We start from the raw sequence: 21606 nt of genomic DNA, 5'->3' as shown, positions 1-21606 counted from the left end.
GGAAGCTTTTCTATCAAGCATCAGATGTATTTTTCCAACAGATGTTTTTTGAATGCTTTGAGAAATTAAGTTTATACAGGGAATAATTCAATTATTATTGTGTGCTTGGTTTTCAGAATGGGAATTTTGTTGGTGGGGTGAATGTGGCTCTAAAGTGTATTCATATGGGAGAGTTATCTAGGGAAGATGTTGATCTACATCCTGTTTCTCAGAAAATTCAGCAGAATCACATTCCCACAGAAGCCTACCTTGGCACAGCAATTGATTAGGAACTGTCATTTTCCGCTTTTCATTGTAGGTTACAAAAGTAAAAGTCAATGGAAAGAAATCAAAAAGAATTCACAAACTTCCAAAGGGAATGAGATATCATACAGTAACTCTTGAACAATGGGGTATGATGGGACTGTTTGAAATCACCATCTGCACTGATGAATACAGCCCAGGGGATCTCTTCAAGTTCAGAAGTGAAACAAGAGAATGGGGACACACATGTAGTAGAGATGCTTTTTAGAAATCAATTTCAAGAACAAATTGCTCCACCAAGACATTATTGAATAGGGGACTGAACTAAACTCCATAAGTTGATAGACTATGAACAGTATGGTCAACACCAGAAATGGGCTGAATGGCTCCTACTCATTTGTGGTCTTTGTTTCATGCACGACTATGGAGAGGCTTTATTATATAGAGGGCGTCTCTATAATACAAGAGGGTCTCTATTACTTATAATTATTGTAGATGTACTGGTTTGTAAATAGGTTATTGACATTGGGTTAAATATGCACATTCTCACTGGGTGTGTTGAGTCAATTTTGGGAATGTAAAGGGCCTCATGGTGTTTAGGGAAGGGGAGGCTACTTTAGAGGCTTCTGTGTGTAACAACTGTGGCAAGGCTGAAATAATGCCTCCTGCACCTTAATTACTCTGGTCCACGTGCGTTTTAATGCGCTCAGATACTTTGAGCCATGTTGTCTAAGGTGTCACAGTGTTTTTCATTGAAATCCTTGTAAAAGGACAGTGATGCAATGATTATAAAATGGGCATGTTAGTGTTCAACAGATCCAAGATAGGGTAAGAAACGTATATTCTTGAGGGACCTACTAGCAGGTTCAAGAGCCCAATGATTAGCCTGAACTTTCTCAAGACTTTAAATTAATTAATATTAAATTAACAATAAATTTATATTGCAAATTCATATAACTCAAAAGGTTATGCTATGCAAAAATTGAACTAAATCATTTTTCTAATACCCGATCTGTACTAAATGTTATGTCAGTTTTGATGTATAAATAAATTCAAATGCAGGTCGAGATTTTAAGAGCTATAGTAAAACTCAAGTAAAAAATAGAAGTAGAACACAGTGTCTCACAGACTTCCTCCCAACTTGTCTTATGCCTGAGAGAGTTCTATACCGTCACGAACGCTATTCCTCCTCTTAAGGGCGCTTCAGCCTTTCCTTGTTCAGCCCCATTACCCGCACCTGTTCCTTATTCCAGCCTCTCTTCAGTTCCCCCTTAAAAGCCAGATGCAGACGTCATTCGAGGCTCTTCATTGAATTCCATTTTGTGAGAGCCCGGGTCCTGCTGCGTCTGGCTCCGTTATGGTTTTAACTTTCTGTTCCTGATCCCCCCTGCCGGTCCCGACCCGGTTCCTGGTTTTTAATCCCCTGGATGAATCGCCTGGCCATGGACTTATCCTTCTGTTTTGGTTTCCCGTCTGGACTTCGTCTTGGATTGTTCGCCCCGAACACCTGGACACCTGCACACCTGCACCCCGTCTCCATACCCGTCTCCTGCATGACTTTTTCCCCAGTGTTTCCTCACAAATCCGGATTGTGTCGTCTGCATAGGGCCTGGAAAGAACTGTTCATGACATATACTGATTAAGTACAATCATCAGGATTGACTGTGGGTTCTATTGACATTTCTCAGTGATGATTACTTCACTGCAGATCCTCAAACTCATCCAGTCTCCAGTTCTCTAACCTCTTTATCCATTTCAGGGTTGTGGGGAAGCTGGAGCCTATCCCAGCAGGCAATGGGTGCAAGGCAGGGTGCACCCTGAATGGGACACCAGGCCATCGCAGGGCACGCACAGACACAAATGTCCACACAGCAGGGCCAATTTTTCCAGAAGGCAATTAACCTTCTGTGTGTCTGTGGACTGTGGGAGGAAACCAGAGAACTCAAAGGAAATCCATGCAAACACAGGGAGTGCACTCAAATTCCATGCAGATAGCACCCTAGGTCGCTTATTTGAACCCAGGATCCAGTGCTGAGGGGCAGCATTGCTAACCACTGCACCACACTCATGTTCATTTTCACTATATATCCTTTAACACAAATATTATATTTTAGCAAAGAAGGCTTGGATGCTCGCAGAAAGTGAGATGTCAGCATTAATATTTAAACAAGCATGCAACCTTCAACATTCTTCTGTTGTGCATTTCAAAAACAAGTCTGTTAAATTACTTATAGTTAGGACCTGGATTTTGTGAGTAGGAAATAAAACAACAGGCAGTATGCAGTAAAAAATATGAATATATTATAAATTATAAGACCATCATCCATTCAATAAAAGAAAAACAAAATGGTACTGTACAATGCTTCTTCCATTACATTCAGTGTAAAACTTGTAGAGTTTAGCTTGTGTGCAGGACACAATGTGCTAATGGCACATTTGTTCTAACATTCTAGAAAACAGTTTGCTTTGTTATATTGCATATTATTTCATAATGTACATTCTTTTAAAAAAATCTGCAGTTAAATAACATTTAAAAATCATACTGCCGAGTTCTTTAGCTGCAAGCATACTACCTTCTTGCAACCAAATCAAAACAGATTAAAAAATACTTTTAAATAAATAAATTAAAAGATGATACACAACATTCCAGTTTTATCTAGGTCTAGACATTTCCTCTCAGCAGCAGTGTAAAAAAGCCTGAAAGTAAATATCTGAAACAAACTCAGTACCACAGAGTGAACTTACTTGTTATATATGAAAATATTAGACAATATGAGTACTATATGCTACACCTTAGCTAAAAAGATAATGATGCTGAATTGTATGAGTTAGCTGTTTCTACCTTTGTTCAGAAAAAGGGGAAATCAGCATTTTAAAATCAATTCAGCAGTTCTGAATTGATCTGGGAGAGTGCAGTGCAAATCTGAGTGATTAAATATTAAATAAATACTGGAAAAATCCAAAGAAAAGTATAATTAGCATAATTCTATTTTCATAGAATTGATAATTGTACTGATATGCTGTACACAATAACTAAGCAACAGTATTCAGTTTAGCAAAAGTATAACTATAAATTCTTAATAATTCCTTACGCTTACACTATACAGTATAGAGCTTTTCTGGATACTCCACTCAAAGCACGTTACAGATAATGGGAACTCCAATGTGTAATACGCACCTTGATGATGTGACAGCAGCCAAAGTGCGCTCACCACACATCAGTTATCAGTTGGGAGGAGGACAAAGTGATGAAGTCAATTCATAGATAGGGCCAGGGGGCCAGGACACTGGGGTAACATCCCTACTCCTTTTGATAAACGCCCTGGGATTTTTAATGACCACAGAGAGTTCTTTTATGGCTCATCCGAAGGACGGTGCTTTTTTTACAGTATAGTATAGTGAACCCATCACTATACTGGGGCAGTAGGACCAACACAGACTGCAGGGTGAGCACCTGCTATCACCTCTTCCAGCAGCAACCTTAGCTTTCCCAAGAGACCTCTCATCCAGATACTGGCCAAGCTCACACCTGCTTAGCTTCAGTGGGCTGCCAGTGGTAAATTGCAACAATATTCAATGTTAAATTGTATATATTACAAGTATATAGCTATGGGCACTAGTTAAGCACTTTACTTTTTCAAAAAGACAAATGATAAAGATATGCCATGCCTCATGGTTATCTATTGCTTATGGGGACATGGTCATCCTGTTTTGAGTCTCTGCTAAGCCAGCTCCATGTATTCTTCAACTTGGTTGTAGAAAAGCACAGTCCATTCCTGATAATCCTGCATGATCTTTGGGATTAAAATTTTGAAAAAGTCAATCAGATGGACTATTTCAAAAGTTCAGGTGCCAAGGAAATTGCCAAGGAAATTAAATGAACAGACTGAAAATAAGAGGCACTTCTTTATAAATGCTGTGGCTGTGAATGTCTGTAACAACCCACCCTGCTAGATATGTTGTTGACACTGATTGCCTGGGACCCGGTGAAAAAGGGTTTCTGGGATTGATTAGCTTCTAGCAAATAGGTGAGCAGAACAGGTCAGATGGTTTGTTCCTATTTTCAGCCCTTCTGTTGTTTGTTGTTAAAGGTTTGGACAGAAAAATACAAAATTTAAGAAAGAAAAAAGCACTGCTGTGTTAATTGGCCAAAGAGTCTGAAACATAAGGTTTAAGAATTAATGAAGACCAGACGTGCTCCCATTTATGCAGCAAGACCAGTTCTGGAGCGATTTGAATAAAGCATCTTGCAACAACAGAATTTAAGGATTTCAGATTAAAACACATCCAGAATATGGATCCCTCAGACCTCCTCTGCACTGCTGCTTTGTGTTGAGTTGTATAGCGTTTCAGTATGGAATTTTGTCTTATAATCATAAAATCCCTTCACTCTACATTAATTGTAGAGTTAATTGTGAAGTTAATCTTCAAATATTAAGACTGTAGTACCACTGGCTGAGTCTTTGCCTTATGCTATACTTAACACAAGAAGGATATATTCTGGTATTCTTTCAGTGTATTTTCAGGAAGGCATGTTTGCATTAAGATGGCACCAGCATTACTGCCTTGCTGTGCTGCTCCAGTCCTGGGGTGCTATCTGCATGGAATTTGTATGTTCCTCCCATGTTTGTGTGGTTTCCTTCAGTTACCTCCCACAGTCCAAAGATACTGTTTAAAGGAAGATTGATTGGCTTCTAGAAAAACTGGTCCTAGTGTGAGTGTATGCATGTCTGACTGTGTATATCCAGGATGTACCCCACCATGCTCCCACTTCTTACTGGGATGGGCTATGGATCCCCTGTGACCTTGAATTGAATGAAGCAGTAAGAAAGTGGAATGAAGAATATTTGCATTATTTGGGTAACGGAGTGGCCCCAATTGTGACCCCAATTAGAAGTAGTTCTAACAGGAAAGCTGTTCAAATATTATAGAAGTCACTAAAAAATGACTAAAAAGAGAGGAAAAGTTAGAAAACTAACCCAAATAGGACACTTTGTGCCTTCTTGATGGGTTTCTATTACGACAGAGTCCTTATATACCAGCACTCCTGGTGTACAGATACGCCAGTATTTGGAGCCAGTGCACATAAGCTGACTGTTATTGGAAATAAAGCCTAACTGTGTTTTCTTGTGTAGTAAAGGGATACACAATAAATAAACAAACATAAATACATCAGTACATTCAGAGTCAGGCATGTCATGTTTCCAGTGGAAGGCCACATTTTTAGTTCATGCTCCAATGGCTTCATCCATTTGACAATTGGCATAACAAATTCTTCATGTAATCCCGTTGATGGCTGTGTTGCTTGGGGATGTGACTTGGAAGCAGGCACTGCTTTCAGTCATTCTGTTGGCACTTCTTAAGGTCAGCTGACGAATGGCTGAAGACTTGGTTACCCAGTAAAAGACATCCAATCACCCAGTCTTCCATTATAAGGGAGAGCCACTCCAACATGTGAAGAAAAAGGATTTGGAATGGTTACCATGAATTGTTACACTGACATCTGTTGTTACTTGTATTGTTGCACCATGTAGATCCCAAAAAACGTTTTTTGGGAATCAGTATTTATCTTTGCATGCTTTGTGCATTTTACGTAGATCTTGTCGTTAGCGGAGAGTTTAAACTGACGCCCCGTGTAGGTTGAAGACAAGAACGGACCACCCGTGTGGTTGAAGCTCCTTCCCAGAAGCACGACTTCTTCAACACCTGTCTTTCGCCACACTTCCACCGTGTAGATATTAGCTGGGCTTATTGTTTGCAGGCTGATCTGGGTGTAGAGGAAATACAACCCATCATGGTGTATTTGCAGATGACCATTATGCAGAGTGAAGTTCTGTGATGGCATTCCATTCTCATCCTCCCAGGCAATGATGAACTTTCCATCTTTGAATCAGAAAACATAAGGAGAGGCGTTAAATGACTAATGGCCTGTGTTACAAAATGTATATATCAGCTGTAAGAAAAACCCATTCCTTTTCATATATTCGGGCGTTTCTCTAAAAGAGTAGGGGCGAACCCCGGCGTCCTGGCCAAATTTCCCCATTGGCCTTTACCAATCATGGCCTCCTAATAATCCCCATCTATGAATTGGCTACATTACTCTGCTCTCCTCCCCACCGATAACTGATGTGTGGTGAGCGTTCTGGCGCACTATGGCTGCCGTCGCATCATCCAGGTGGATGCTGCACATTGGTGGTGGTGTAGGGGAGTCCCCATTACCTGTAAAGCGCTTTGAGTGGAGTGTCCAGAAAAGCACTATATAAGTGTAAGCAATTATTATTATATTATTATTATATATCGCAGTTAAAAGAACAACAGATTATCTTGCAGCTTTAACTGAGCTAGTTTTAGCAAAAGATGATGTTCAGTTTATTATGTTTAAGTTAGAGTACATGTGGTCTACAAATAATTATCCATCCATTTTATAACTGCTTCCAATTCAAGGATGTGGTGGAGCCAGAGCCTATTCCGGCAAGCAATGGCTGCAAGGGAGGAAACACTCTGGCTGGGATAACAGTCCATTGCAGGACACTCACAGCAGGGCCAGACCAGAAGCTAATTAACCTACCAGTATATGTCTGGAGGTCACATCATATACAGTTTATTTCCTTGCAATAGAATGCATTTCCAAGCATGCTAATAAAACTGTCCCTTCAAATAACTTCATACAGTGTACATAACTCACAGAAGGCAAATGCTAACAACTGTAGAGCAAATGTACCGGCTATCCTCAGTAATCCCTACTCCATTACCTATTAACAATGTTTGTATTTAATCATTGCTATTATTTTAGAAATCAAAGCACTACTATAATTTTATAAATTAAAGTTTTAATTGATGTATTGATTTTGTAAATGTTTAAGCTGTAAATGTCATTTTCCAGAAGCAATAGTTGAAATTCTAATGACATTTTAAAATGTTCTGGCTTTTTCATCTACATTATGAATAACAATTTAGATGTGATAAGTGAATACTTATGTTCTTGTTTCTGTTCAGATACCCTGGAAAATTACAGATTCTGTTAAAAATCCAAATACAGATCACAGTTCCAATTACAATTACAATACGATAACAGATTACAGATCCAATCTGAAAATTGTCCAATTTGTTTTCTAAATAAAAGATATCACTTTATTTACCAGCGTGCTCTTGTGAAATGCAAAAAACCACACTTCAAAACTACCTAAGATAAAGCTCTTCCCACAATCATTTTATAACCTCAGTGGTTTACACTGTTTCTTATTAGTGTCTTGCCAGTAAAGCTCCCTGTTCATGTTCTGACTTGGGAAGTTCTCTCCTGTTAATTTCTATACATCACATATCACTGCGGATTTTGTTGGTTCAAAATAAAATAAGAAAATTGTGTAGAGCTACTCAATAAGATCAGTGTCACGGATGTGGGAAAGGATGAACTGTGGAATGGCAGGAGAGCGAAAAGACCCTATGTGTAGCAGCGAGACAGGGGTTAGCCCGGGCTCAGCTGTTCAGGAAATGCCGTATAGAAATCTATGCCCTCAGGTAGCGGACATGGGGCGACCTGGTGCTAGGCGGGTCTCAGGACATCCGAATGTCACATTGAGCGCAAGCAGAATGAAAGACCCGGAAATATATAGCCCCAGAGAGAGAGAAACACCGGAAGGAAAGCAAAGAACTGGAAATGAGAGACAGGACAGAGAAGGAGCACCCTCTGGCTGCAGAGGGCGTGACAATCAGCACACATCAGCATTATTTCCTGATCTATCCTGCCTGTTACCGATTTTCTCTTTTTAAGAATAGAAGCTGGAAAACAAATCTGGAAAAATAAAGGAATACAGTTACCTGGATCAGCACTGAATGATTCAATGGCTGCATCTGTAAAATAATACACAGGTGTCAAAAACTGCAGTTTGTTTTTTTCAACACTCTTGCAGGGACAGTATTTTTAGAACATTTTTGTACCCGTTGGCTGTGGGGAAAAATATTGTAAATATTGTTCTACTGAAGAGAATTAAAAGCAGCATTTTTTATTTCTTTCTCATGTGCTTTTCCAAAATTAATCAAAATTGTTTTTTCACCATTCTGTGTATTTTCTAGTGTTAAGATCTTTCTGTGGGACTATCCAGCATGACCTCAGTCTTCACCACAACCACAGCCAAGCAGTATGGAATATCTCAAATTCGTTTAACTTCAGTCAGCTGGACGAATATTCACTGCACTTAATAACTGCATCTGTTGCCTCTATTGCATCTGTTGGTAACAGAGAGCATTAATCTCCTTTATTAGGTTTCCTTAAAATCACAGAAATGCCTTACCTCCAAAATGTGCAGTTAGTAAATGACTGGGAAGACTCTCACTTTTGCCCTGGAAGTACACAAAAAAACTGAAGTGGTTAATCATAACATGTTTTAACTGGAATGCAGCAGGAATATTTGTCTAAAATCCTTTTGTGACTCACTGTATCCTAAAATCTCACAGAGCATCCACATCTGAAGCCCAGATTGGAAAATTGTTACTTTGTCCTTTTACCACCAAGAGGGGTGCACTGACTGATCTGGGTTAAAAGCTTAATGCATAGCTCACTATACAGTAGAGACTACTCTAGCAAAATCTTAAAGAACAATGTTCTTATCCCAGCAACCCTAATTAGTGCTTAGAAAATGGATGGATGTTCTTATCCATGGCAACTTGGAACGTATAAAAGGTTTACTTTGTGTTTTCAAGAGTGACCTGTCCTGTCCAAGTACTAGCAGTAGAAATGGTCCTGCATATGAATGACTCTATGATTCCTGCTATCTAAAAAATAGCAGACCAGGCCTCAGTGTGCTGTTTTATTATGAGAGTATTATGAGAAGGATAAGAGGTGTGATTGTTGGTGTAAGGCAACAACAGATCTGTCTAATGTGTCAATTCAGACAGCCTCGGGGGTTTGCAGGCAGTGACTGGTGCAATTCAGACTACAGGAAGGAATGGAATAAATTGGCCAAATTGAAGGTAGTGTGTGTTGTGACAAGACTAGACCTGTGTGAACACTGAATGTGCAATTGATGCCACAACATGTTGGAAAAGTAATTACTACTGGAGTGGACCCAATCCTGGTCCTGGAGGGCAAGTACTGTATGTCTGCAGAATTTCAAGGTCTTTTTTTAAAAGCACCAGCAGCTGAAGAGCTGGTACAAGCTATTAAATTGGTCAAATCAACCTTTCCATGACCAGGAAAAAAACATCTCTGAATTCAATCTATGCATTATTTGGAAAACATATTCTTCTTTTTTTGCAAAATACCAAGAGAATAACGCTCAATGGTTTGTGGAAAGTGTGCAGAGAAATGATGTGGGGTTTCATGTTTGTGTGGTTGGTTTTACTACAGAATTGTGAAACCTGCTGGCTTGCAAGGACTACAACCAGACTGCATTACCAAAGCAAATGCCTTTTTCAGATCGTCATTACTTCTTTATTATGCCACAGAGTACGTCACTCTCTCTGTGTTGTGGTTTGTTTCTTTTTTAAAAAAAAATAGGTAAAGACATCGAGTTTCAGTTCCTGTTCTTTTAAAATAGGATGCCATTTGTGTCCTGGGAAGACAGAAAGGAACTGCCTTTTAGTGACCTCTTCTATTTAGCAGAAGAAACTGAGTTTTTTTTTCTGAAGCCCATCTAGAGATTGCAGTTGACAAGCCTTGCATCTTTCTGACCTTAATTATTTCAGAAATTTCATTACAAAATCTGCACACATCCTGTATTCTGAGTCATACTGAATTGGAGTTTAAAATAAAATTTGCCAATGTGTGCAAAGGCCTGTGTTTTCTATTTAATTTAACTATCCATTTTGCACAAGTTTGCTAGTAATCTTCACACGATCAAAAAAGCACATTCCCCGACTGTCTGATCCTTCTCTGTTTTATGTGTTGCAGCACTCTGATCCTTATCTTTGTCCACACTGTCCCAGTGAAGCAAAAAAAAAATAGATTTTAATATTGTTTTAATATTGGTGATATCCACCCCCACCTGCAAAATGGCACAAAATGTAATGGATTAAGTCTGACATCCTTACTTACTCTTTGCACCTCAGATGGAATAACCCTTTCTCGTGATTGTGACTTTGATTAATTACAGTGATTGGTAAAGCAAAGCAAGGTTACAAGCTCTGCTATGCACTGTATGCAATTTATTGTGAGGAATGATTAATGCAGTGTCTTTTTTTCCCATTTGGCTGTTTCACTTTTTACAGTGCCTATAGAAAGTCTACAGCCCCCTTGGACCTTTTCACATTTTATTGTGTTACAGCATGGAACCATGATGTATTTAACTGAGATTTTTTGCCACTCATCAACACAAAGTACTCTATAATGTCAAAGTAAAAATAAATTCAGATATCTTACTAAATAAATTAAAAATAAAAAACAGAAAGTAATTGAATGTATTCACCCCCTTGCTTTGACACACCTAAATTACCTCTGAAGTAACCAACTCTCCAAGTCACAGAACTACTTGACTGTAGTCCACCTGTGTGCAGTTGAGGTGTTTCACATGATTTCAGAATAAATACACCTGTGTCTGGGAGCTTCCCCACTTAGTGCATTTCCAAGGAAACACTACATCATGAAGACCAAGGAACATTCCAAGCAGATCCAAGACAAGGTCCTTGAAAATTTCCTGTCAGGGCAAGGATATAAGACAATTTCCAAGGCATTAAATATACCTCGAAGCACAGAGAAGTCCATCATTAATAAGGTGAGAAAATATGGAACAACTGTGAATCTGCCCAGAACTGGCCATTCTCCAAAACTTGAGTGTCTGGGCAAGTAGAGCCATAGTAAGGCAGGCCACCAAGAAGCCTACGGCAATTCTAAAGGAGTTACAAGTCCTCCATGACAGAGATGGGAGAAACTGTGCGAGACAACAATAGCACACAAACTTCATAAATCATCTGGCTTGTACAAAAGGGTGGCAAGAAGAAAGCCTTTGTTGAGGGAAAAAAAACAAATTTCACATCTGGCTGGAGTTTTCCCAGAGGCATGTGAGAGACTCTGCAATTTGGAGGAAGATTCTATGGTCTGATAAGACCAAAATTGAACTTTGGCGCAAACCTAACACAGCACATCACACTGAGAACACCATCCCTACAGTGAAGCATGGTGGTGGCAGCATCATGCCTTGGGGATGCTTCTCTGTGGCAAAGACTGGAAACACATAAAGATAGAAGGAAAAATGGATGGAACTAAGTACAGACAAATACTGAAAGAAAATGTTTTGCAATCCGCAAGAGCACTGGGACTTGGAAGACGATTCATCTTCCAACAGGACAATGACCCGAAACATACAGAAAAAGCTACACTGGAGTAGCTTAAAACCAAAAAGGTTAATTTCCTGGAGTGGCCCAGTCAAAGCCCAGACATCAACCCAATTGAGCATCTGTGGAATGACTTAAAAATTGCTGTTCACAAACTGTCCCCATCCAACTTGATGGAGCTTGAGTAATTTTGTCAAGAAGAATGGGCAAAAATTCCATAAATGTGCAACGCTGATAGGAACCTACCCAAAGAGACTCACAGCTGTAATTGCTGCCAAAGGTGATCTTACCAAGTATTTACTCTGGAGGGGGGAGACTTATACATTCAAATATGTTTTAATATTAATTAATTTAGTCAAATGTCTGGATTTTTTTTACTTTGACATTATAGAGTTCTTGTGTTGATGAGTAGCAACAATTCTCAGTTAAATACATCATTGTTCCATGCTGTAACACAATAAAATGTGAAAAAGTCTAAGGGAGCTGTAGACTTTCTATAGGCACTTTATCATAAAAGTAACTCTTAATTTCACGTTTCTTTTGTTTGATGACTACACCCCCAGCAGGTCTTTCTGTATAAATCTTCAGATTTTATTATTTTTATTCTGTGATTCACAATGAACTTATTACCTAGGTTAATTCATATGTAAGTATTTAGGAATCTACATAGACAGCATCCTGAGCTGGACTACTTGAGAGAGTTTGGTCCAGCATTTCAGCAGCATTTGTATTTTTTTACAAAGATTAAGAATGTCTGGGGTTGGACAGGAAATAATGCTCCTCTTTAACCATGTTGTAATTGTAAAAAATAACCTGTCCTGTCCAAACAGCAATGAAGGTTATGGGAGTGAAGCAGCACTCCTCTTTATAGACAATTTTTGAACAAATCATGATAAGACAGGCAGGAAAATATATTTTTCATATTCTTAATTTGAATATCATGTCTTCCCCCTGGCAAACGTTCTTACCTCTGGCATCAAATGTTTAAAAAGTTGTTCCCTTATCGATTAAATCAATTAATACAAATAAATGGCAAGGGAAAATGCAATATTTCTGTGTAAACTGATTATGCTGCAACAAACTACTTATGTACAATATGTCATGCCCATGTTGTAATGAGTTATGCATGTGCATTAGATGTGAAGTGTAATGTCTTTGTGATGTATTCAGATGTAAATCTAAATCTAAACCTAAATCTCCTCTGGTGGGCAATAAAGTTTAAAGTTATAATTTACATCATAAGTGTCATTTTCATTTAATATCATGGCAATCCCTTGAAAATATACTGATGTTTCTTTTTTTTAAGTTCAAAGTAGTACTTCACTAGCTTATTATAAGATAAATGTAAGCAAAATACCTCTACCTATTCTGGTGTATTGTCTGTAATCTGCACAACAGATATTCTCTGTACCTCTTTTTCCCAGTTTACTGTTCACCTCTGACTTCTTGAAGGCCTTTCACTTTCTTCTCACAGTGCTTAAGCAAATGTATTCAATTTGACACAAGACATACTATAAAACCACTGACAGTCTGTGCATCCACTGTAGTCTGCAAATGAAGACTGAGGTTTACCTATTCTGGAATATAACCAACTTCCTTACAGCTTAAAATATCGGTAAACTCATCAGGTTTTAACCTTTAAAACTTCAGGCATGTGCTGTGCTCAAGTCCTCAAGTTAAAACTACTAGTTCATGTAAATAAACATTTAGGACTGAGATCTGCCTTTGATGCTGGGCAAAAAAAAAAAACATCTTACTAAGACCTGAGCAGTTTCACACGTTAACAGGAGTTGGTGATGGAAAAGCAGAAGCATGGTGTGTGGATCATGCTGTACTTTAGCTACAGCACCGAGAAGCTTCTCAATCGATTGATTAACCGGTTGATTTAGAAGGCATTGAATTCACTGCAGGTCTAGCTGTTATTGGTGACTGTTAAGAACCAACTGTGGTCTTACAGAATCTGATCCATTGGTTTGCTCAGCTATAAGGAAACTGTGTGTCTCATGGGAGGCCACTACAAATTCATATGACTGAGTAGGGTGATTTCAACAATTGGAAATATCTATGCAACACTTCACAATAAGTAACTGACCTACAAAGTGGGCATTAAGGCCAAGTAGTGTGGCTGTTAATTTTGAAGGGTGACTAGCAATGAAGGCCTGCAGGCCACCCAAGTGTGTCTGAAATGGAAATTAAATTTAAAGGCATGGAAAGCACACAGCAGGTTGCAGGCTTGGTGAAGGCACAGAAAGTAGAAGATACGACTGGAATCGCCCACAGTTTGTGGCGAGCCCCAGGCCAGTAAGTCATGGAAAAATATAACACTGGACATGCTTGCAGCCTAGTGTTGATGATGTCATTCAGACCAGAAAGAGATCAACCCACATTTCTGTGAATTTTGTGCCCGGTGAGCGTGGCAAACTATTTCAGGATCTCAGATGACCAAGATAGGTTTCCAATCTGAAACGGCCCCGGAAGTCATTTTCATCATCAAGCCTCATCAGCAGTGGCTGATTTGAGGCCCATGAGGGTTCTCTCTGATGTGGCAGGCAGATACTGACAACCGAAGACAACAAACATGTCCAGCAGAAAAAGCACACAGCTGCTCACAGCTTCAGCATCCTGTAAGTGTGAGTGTTAAAAACACCACACAGGCCAGCAGTTGCACTCATCTGGCCGCAGTCTACGAGTAAATCAAGGCCTTTTCCCCTACCTGTCTACACCTATGGGTTGATCCATGCTCTGTGAGAATGGAGGAAGTAAAATGCCAGCAGAGAATCTAGTGGATGTAGGGTGGCATTTATGCCAACACATTTATCATGATTAGAGTTGTAAAAATTCAGAAAAAGGCCCAATATTTAACATGGTTAGTGGCTTTTTGTAGGTATCAGAGCATTTCTTCACCAATGTCCATCAGACATACCAAATTACAATGAGGACAAGTTAATGCCGGACATTGACACAGTGAGATTCCAAATTGTGGCTGATTTTCTCAGTCTGCAGTTTCTTAAATCAGCAACACAATATACTGTACTAAACTGTATATACTGTAATATACTGATGTTGATAAATTAAAGTACAAGTCTTAGAAAAAAACCTTTAGTTAATGCTGACAAACAGTGGTTATAGCACTGCCCCTCCTTCACAGATTGTGTACAGAGCTGAATCTCTTTGGCAAAGGAAAAGACATTTATATCTTATAGCACTGAATTGCTCATGCAGTAGCACACTATAGTGGTAGTATGCTACGAGCAATTCTAAGTCAGGAAAGTGCCCTTTATATTAGAAAATGTAGTCATTTTTGCCTGATGTCTTAATAAAAGAAATGGTATGTCCTCCCTGTAAGTAAAACGCCTGTCTCATGTTTTTCTTTTGTTCAGATTCTTTGTCTGCCACAGATTTTCTGCGCTGAGTTTCCTTGCCATCACAAACCAAGACACGTGCTTTTCCAGTCAGCCAACTCTCTCTTACACTGTAATCTTTAAGATGAAACACAGCTCTGCCTTACTATTTTCCACATTTCCACCACAATGCTAATTTAATGCTAATGTAATTGTCACAAATGTAGTCTTTAGGAAATATACTTATACTGCATTATACTTTTATTTATTTTATTATATTATATTTGATCTCTAACCTTAGTCCCAATTCTCCAGTCAGTTACACTTTGTAGTGTAAATCTCATCATTCTAAAATTATACTTTCATCAAATGATATAAGTTATTGATCAATTAAGTAATTAATTGGTTCAATTAAGGGAACTATTGCCCATGAGGGTTGAAGTGTGCTTAGATCTGCAATCTGCGTGATTTAAAATGGCTTCATTCCACATTACCTCCTACCTTTATTTAATGGGTTCTGATCTTTAGCAAAAATTGATTATTTAATATTTAAATATAAATTCCAAAGGACTGTGGCTCTCCAGGACTGGTTTTCAGATGCCAAAAAGAGAATATACAAATATAAAATCTAATTGTTTAATGGTATTTTTCAACATGTTTATTTTTAATTGTTAATTAAAACAGTCTTAAAAATGCTGACGAATATGAAAAGCTTAGTACTAGACGCACTATGGTCTTATACAGTACGTGTTTATCGGTATCAGAGGTTTTACTGTAGTTTATGAAAGTTGCCAGAATGTACAAAGCAACAGGTATTTCCCGTCACCTAACCAAACGACACAGCACGCTATCAGCTTGTTATAACATCCGAGGCATTGTTTAAAAAACTGACAAAAAAAGAAAGCCGTACCTTTAAAATATAAAAATATAGTGTAGGGGCATCTACGCTACAAGAAACTGAATTTCTTCTTGTCTGAAAAAAAACCTTACTTTTGAATTTATACTTCAGATACTTCTTTGTCCTTGTAAAACGCTAAATCGTTTAAGGACAAAAGTTTTTTTTTAATAATAGAAGTTTGTAAAATACCTAGGTATGTTTCCTGTTTTATACTTTTTTTCAGAAGTGACTGTCATTTTTTCCAAGGTGTTACAGTAATTCAAGTAACGTTATCGACTTAGAAAACAATTTCATTCATTTTCCGAAGCCCTCTGTGTGTCAGGTTTCAGCAGGTAAACAGACCCCAAAAAATAATGAAGGGAATAGCATTTCACAATCAACACACCCGCTAACTTTAGCAGACTGCTGTCTTTTCTCTTGCACGTTGTGTAATTTGTCATCGCGAATACAGCCATGTCTTACCTGAAGTGGATAGACCAGCGCGAAAAAGACAGCCAGACAGACAACCTGCAAGAGAGAGAGCAAGACAACGCAGAAGAGCAGCAGGTGAATCAGTCGCTTCTGGCAGGATAGTGCGTCTTGACAGCCCGGGTCTTTGCAGTTTAGCACTGTCATCCCGAGACAGCAGGAAGACGCTGTGCTGGAGGCCGCTAGACAGAAAACCGAGTTAACTCTCGGGGCGAACGAGAGTTTTTTATTGTTGTTGTTTTGGTTGTCACTCCAGGAGCCGCCACTACTTGTACTGCAACTTGAGAGAGAAAAAGAGAACATTTGAAGACAGGAGTGCCCCTCCTACTTACTGTATGAGAAAGACAAACCACCAGGGAGAGAAGAGGGAGGGAAGGCGGATGAAAAAGGAACGAGGGGAAACGGAGAGAATTATGAGGACCCAAATGTAGCGTATCTCATTTCTCTCTTTGGGAGGTGTGTGGTCTGGCTGGAGGTCCACCTACGGGTTTTAAAATAACGCTGTTGTTCGGAGTGTTATGGTGTGAATGCCATTGTTCCATCCTCTAAAAAATAAACAACAAATAAAGAGTATGGGATCCGATCAGTCAGCCTGCCATTAATTTAAATAGTGAGGAAGTGGCACGTTTCTGCGCCAGCCTATTGGCAAGACGTGCGATATGCGGTAGAGTACCTACTGTGCTGTGTTAAGTCTGAGTGATGAATTCCAATCTTGTCATCAGTTTACGTCTTTGTTGTTGCAGATCCAATACAAAGCTGTCTGGAGCCGTCATCCTCTATATATACATCTGCGTTTTCAAAGGTGATTTATACTGTACATATGTACATATTATACATATATATGTATATTTATTCACACAGTAATTTGGCAATGGGGTAATTTGTGTTATAAGATTATTTCCAATCTTATAACACCTTTTTTTACTGTTAATCCCATTATCCAGGTGCCTAAACATCTTGAGCTAAATCTTATCTTTACCTTGCATTCCTTTGAGGGCTAAACAATATTCTAATGCTTTGACCCAATACTGTAGTTTTAAAGTGTCAATAGTATTTGTTGCAGTACAACTAACATAAAGTAATATAAGTCCCACATGTTTATTAAGTACTCCTTAGTATTCTACACATTATTGTCATAGTAAACTACTGCACAAAAAAATATTTTATCAACTGGGGTTCTATAGAGACGATATTTTTTCTTCAATGTTAAGGTTAAATTTGGTATGCATTTTGTGTTCTGACTTTTAAAAAGTACCTTTGGGTCAGAAACCTGAAATCTTTCAGTGCATTTTGTTTTTCACATTCGCAGATTGGATGCAATATTGCTGTAGATGACAGCTGTGGAAGAGAAGATGACTTGAGTCATGGAACTCATTTACTTGAACTGAATTGCCAAGTGGAAACACTGTATTTGTCTTTTTAAGCTGATTTTGGTTTATTTGTACTCATATGTATCATTACAGTGTTTGTACTCAGAATTTATTTTTCCTTTACTTGATCACAAAACAGCAGGATTATCGTTGGGTCATAGACCTTAAAGGGTTAATATTTTAAAAATCTTTACCATATCCTTTTCCCCCATCCTTTTCACTCCAGTTCAATCCTTTCTTCAGAAAGAGATTCCAGAAGGCGAGAGGCAGTACTTTCTGTTTGCCTTGTTTCATGTTAAATCATTCACCCACCCATTTTCATACAGCTTTATCCAATTTAGGTTAGTAGGAGAGCCAGAGCCTATCCTGGCAAGCAACAGGCGCAAGGCAGGGTACACCCTGGATGGGACGCATGTCCATCACAGGGCACACACTGACACAAACACTGTCACATTTACAAAAGGGATAATTTTAGCAGGTGCCCATTAGCCGGCCAGCATTTTGTGGTCTTTGGACTGTGGGAGAACACCGGAGCACCTGGAGGAAACCCACATGGGGAAAACATACAAAGTCCATGCAGATAGCACCACAAGTCTGGAATTGATCCTAGGGCCCCAGCACTGTGAGGCACAAATGTTATACACAGTATAGCCCTCATGTTATTAGTGAATTATTCATTCACTTATGACTGCATGACAGCAAATGTGAGCATGAACACCTTGGTAAACAGAAAAAAGAAACATTTGTAACATTTCTGATGTGAAGCACTTGGAATGTATCAAGGCTTTAGGTGTTTGAAAAGACCTGAGCAGTGCAGTTTTGTGCAGTGCAGTGTAGGAACCTAAGAATAGTAAGAGATGAGAAGAAGTCATTGAACCCTAACCCATGAATAGTTAGAAATTTATCCCAGATCCTGAAACTGATCCAAACCAGCGTATTGGCGTCAACACAGCTGCGTTCTTTGTTCCATACCCCCACCACCCTTGGGGTAAAAACGTGCCCCCCAAACCTTCTAGGTTTTAAATGTACTTCTGTGTCCTTTCCATTTGTGTCTTCTGGTTTGTGTTTCACTGTTCTTTCTGAAGAAGTCTACTGGGTTGACTTCATCAAATATGGAGATTTGTATCAGGTTCCCTCATAATCTTCTCTGTTCAAGACTAAAAGGGTTAATTTTTTCTGTGTGTCATTATAGGTCATTCCCTCAAGCCACAGAATGGGAATAGTAATCTGGATGGTTTTCTCTTGAATGATTCAGCTAGATAAAGATAACAGCAATATCTTTTTTACAACACGGTAACCAAATTTGTTATAAATAAGGCCCGACAAGTGAATTTAACAATTTTAACATAACACTCCTTGATTCAAATTCTGTGCCTTTAGCAATTTATTTGAACATTTTGTTTGCCTTCTTAATCGTTTCTGCACATTATCTTAAAGATATAAATGATGTGTCAGCATAAACTACCAAGTCTTTATCATAAGTAGTTTTTTTTTAGCTCAGTGTTTTCCACTTTGTATTTATAGTTGATTATTCTTCTGTCTATGTGCAAATCCTGCACTTGTTTACATTAAAAGTCATGTGCCAGGTGTTTACCCAGTGTTGAGTTTTATCTAAATCTTTTTTAGTTTCATTTCCTGCTTTACAGTTTGCGAATCCATCTAATTTTATATAATTTGCAATTTTAACTAGTTGCTAACTATAGCAGAATCTACATTCTAGTAAGTCAGTAAGTAAGTCAAATTCTTATTTTGTACATTAGCTACTTTCTGTTCATTGCATGGAGTTTGTATGTTCTCCCCATGTTCACGTGCTTTTCCTCCAGGTGCTGTGGTTTCCTCCCACAGTCTAAGGACATGCTAATAGGTTTATTGGCTTCTGAGAAAATTGGCTCTTGTGCGAGTGTGTGCATGTCTGTTTGTGCTTGTGTGTGTGCTCTGATTGGCTGGCTTTGCTTGCACCATTGGCTCCTTGTTGGGATAGACTCTGGCTCCACTGTGACCCTGAATTTGATGAAGCAGTAAGAAAGCAAATGTATGTTTAGTTCCCCATTATAGTCCCTGATACAGTTTATTTTACCTCTTTTGCTGTTGTAATATTGAAAGAACTCTGCAGGACTAATATTCCTTTTTACCCATGTTTGCAATTAATAGCACTGGACTTTAATAGAACATTGTTGTTTTTTTAATCATTCCATAAAGCACTTTCTTTTCCCTTGTGCTTTTCCAAAGTGTTTTTTTGAATTTGTTTGTTGAACCATTGCCCAGAGCAGTTCTTTTAGCATTTTCTCACTCTTTTTATTTACTCACTCCTGGGATACATGCGTTCTGAGGCAGAATCTGTTTAAACTGTTGCCATTCATATTCCACAAATTTTACATCTGTCTTATCCGGTTATCCGGTTTACTTCTCTCATTCCTTCAAAGTCTGCTTTCCCGAAATTGTTACCTTTTGCTGCTGTACAGTTTCAAAATATACTTCAAAACCCATTAATTTGTGATCACAGTTCCAAAATGGTTCTATCACCTCTGTTTGCCTTACTCTGTCTTGATTGTTTGAAAAGACCAGATTTGTACAAGTGTTTCCTCTTGTAGTTGCTCTTGTAAATTGGGTAAGAGAACGGTCATTAACCATGTCTAACACTATCGTGTTGCTGACATTTTGACCATGTTTGAAAATTTGAATTCTTCCATAAAACTTAATTTAATTTAGGTTAAAACCACAATATGCTTCCCTAAGAAAGCTCTTTGGTGTAAAAAAACAATTAACTTGGTTTATTTGCTGCATTATTTGTAATAGTGCTAGCCTATTGTTTTCACAGGAAAGCTCACAATCATTGTCGCTGATAACATTTTTCTCACTGAATTGTAAAGTTCGACATTTTGGACAAAAGAGCAAACATCTAACTCAGACCCGGGCCTCCGGCATCACTCAACAGGGACCCAGCCAGCTGAGCTAAAGGGAAATCTCCCGTCAGCCCGACGGCTGCAGTCCCTGCTATTCACAGGGAAGGTCAGTGACGTCACCGCGCTGGTAAGCCGGCTCGCACAACCTCTAATGTTGGCCATATGCATTATACTCTTCCCTGCTTAATTCGCCGTCCTCGGCAAAGGGCTATCCCACCTCGCTTATGCGTTTCAGAATTAAGGACTTACTTTATCTTGATTGGTGGAGAGACGCATAAAAGAAATGGCTGGAAATGTTTACAAACAAGAGACATTGGCATGAAAAGATGTAAAAGTATTAAGTCTTGCATTGATGGTTGCTTGGAAATAAACAACATACCATGATTAGCAATTCTTGCGAGATACCATGACTCAGATGGAAATCGAGAAGAGTGAAGACATTTATTAATCATTTTGCGGAAAGAGGAATTGACATCAAGAAAATATTTTCTGTGACGACTGACAGTGCCCATGGCCGGAAAGAAAACGGATTTGTAAAGATAATTGTGGATCACATTGGCCACGCCATGGTAAATCATCATTCTGTTATTCATCACGGAAATCTTTGTGCCAAGCTTTGAGATTATGAGCTTAATAATGGGATGACAGCAGTGGTGAAAATAGTGAATTTTCCTGTTGGCCGATCTGCCTTGACACACTGCTCCATGAGATGGACAGTGAATACAAGGACATTCTGCTTCGCTGCAATGTTGACTGGCTAAGCCATTGGAAGGTTTCGGGATGCCTTGTGGACTGTTTTGGTCCAATCACAATAATTTTATCAGGAAAGGGGCAAAACTACCCTGAACTGCATGCTGAAAATGGGTTGCAAAACTAATGTTTGTAGGCCCATCACCACGCATATGAATGAACTCCTCCATCTGCAGGATGAAAATCAAACTGTTATGGGTTTTTTCTTTGGGACATTGACACCTCAGCTTTCCACTATTTCCAACATTATAAAGAACTTTCACGTTTCAAAAGGTTGCACAATCCATGTTGCTGAGTTTTGAGTGTACATGCGAAAACTGGCATCAGAATATTCCGTTTTCAGGGTTTCCAGTGTTTTGGCCCAA

At 38.8% G+C, this 21606-nt stretch overlaps 1 protein-coding gene and 1 long non-coding RNA gene across 2 annotated transcripts; one reads left to right on the top strand and one right to left on the bottom strand.

The window, feature by feature from the left end:
- Positions 1-2522: 2522 nt before the first annotated feature.
- On the bottom strand, positions 2523-16814 carry tnfsf18 (TNF superfamily member 18). The gene is made up of 4 exons (XM_015348906.2): positions 16213-16814; positions 8535-8583; positions 8062-8094; positions 2523-6126 (listed from the first exon to the last, which is right to left on the bottom strand). The coding sequence occupies exons 1-4, from the start codon at positions 16519-16521 to the stop codon at positions 5753-5755; spliced, it is 765 nt and encodes a 254-aa protein (XP_015204392.1). The 5' UTR covers positions 16522-16814; the 3' UTR covers positions 2523-5752.
- LOC107077553 (uncharacterized) lies at positions 16213-19736 on the top strand. The gene is made up of 3 exons (XR_011191144.1): positions 16213-16296; positions 16962-17020; positions 17528-19736. It is a non-coding gene; the product is annotated as an uncharacterized lncRNA (long non-coding RNA).
- The last annotated feature ends 1870 nt before the right edge of the window (positions 19737-21606 follow it).

Source organism: Lepisosteus oculatus, chromosome 11 (assembly GCF_040954835.1).
Source record: "Lepisosteus oculatus isolate fLepOcu1 chromosome 11, fLepOcu1.hap2, whole genome shotgun sequence".
In the NCBI taxonomy this organism is placed as follows: Eukaryota; Metazoa; Chordata; class Actinopteri; order Semionotiformes; family Lepisosteidae; genus Lepisosteus; species Lepisosteus oculatus.
This window is presented reverse-complemented; position numbering and strand designations above follow the sequence as displayed.